Source organism: Phytophthora sojae (assembly GCF_000149755.1).
Source record: "Phytophthora sojae unplaced genomic scaffold PHYSOscaffold_5, whole genome shotgun sequence".
Taxonomy (NCBI): Eukaryota; Oomycota; class Peronosporomycetes; order Peronosporales; family Peronosporaceae; genus Phytophthora; species Phytophthora sojae.
In genome coordinates this window covers 2,413,138-2,413,950 of record NW_009258119.1, presented here as the reverse complement: position 1 = coordinate 2,413,950, position 813 = coordinate 2,413,138, and the positions used below count along the sequence as shown (strand labels likewise).

At 51.2% G+C, this 813-nt stretch overlaps 1 protein-coding gene across 1 annotated transcript; it reads right to left on the bottom strand.

Moving 5' to 3' along the window:
• Positions 1-601, bottom strand: PHYSODRAFT_315615 (hypothetical protein; the record flags this gene model as incomplete). The annotated part of the gene is made up of 4 exons (XM_009530558.1): positions 1-32; positions 144-291; positions 331-515; positions 562-601. The coding sequence occupies 4 exons, from the start codon at positions 599-601 to the stop codon at positions 1-3; spliced, it is 405 nt and encodes a 134-aa protein (XP_009528853.1).
• Positions 602-813: the final 212 nt, after the last annotated feature.

The window sequence follows — 813 nt, the reverse complement described above, 5'->3', positions numbered from 1 at the left end:
TTAGTTATACCTAGCCTTTTTGGTGAAGTAGTCTGTAATGTGCAGTTGGCGGTACGGTTTTGGGTGCTTCGGCTTCAAGGTATGGTTGGTCGAGGTAGGGTTGGCGCGTGGAGGCAGCGGAGGCGAGCGACGAGGCGTCATACGCGCGACACAGCGCGGTGATCCGCACCGGCATCGGAACCATAGCTGGTTATTCTTGGCAGCGGCTCGATAGTCGACCGACAGTTCCTGTAGTGGCTCAATATCCTGGAGGGTGAATATGCCGACTCGCGTAGCGTTCCCACAACGAAACTAAAAAAACGCGCAGTTGGGGGAGCAAGAGTGGTTCACGAATCGGCTTTCATTGTCGCAGGCCGTAGCATCAATGTAAAATACTCGGTGGTCCGTTGTAGGCTCGCGTATCTGCATTGTGTAGTCAGGGTAGTTTTGACGCCGCTTTTCAGCTTCATCTACGAGTTCCCCAACATACTCAATGACGAATGCGTCACGAGGAATCTTTACACTAGCGGCAACACCTGTACCACAAACGGAAGCCAGGATATAAGTGCTCGAATCGATTACCACACACCCCTCCGTTGGAGCAGTTTTCGGTTGCCTTCATTTTGGTTCTTATGCAGATCAGGTCCAGGATTTGAACATGCTGATTGTGAGACCGAATCGGAAGACCTGAACCAAACATTCACAACTTTGGATCATGACATGACTTGTTCCTTCGCACGTGCCCCGTTCGGCTTCCTGCTCTAGCAATAGTTCGTGGTGCTGTCTCCAGGTGAAGAGTGTCCATTTTGACCGGTTATCTTGGCTCAAGAGATA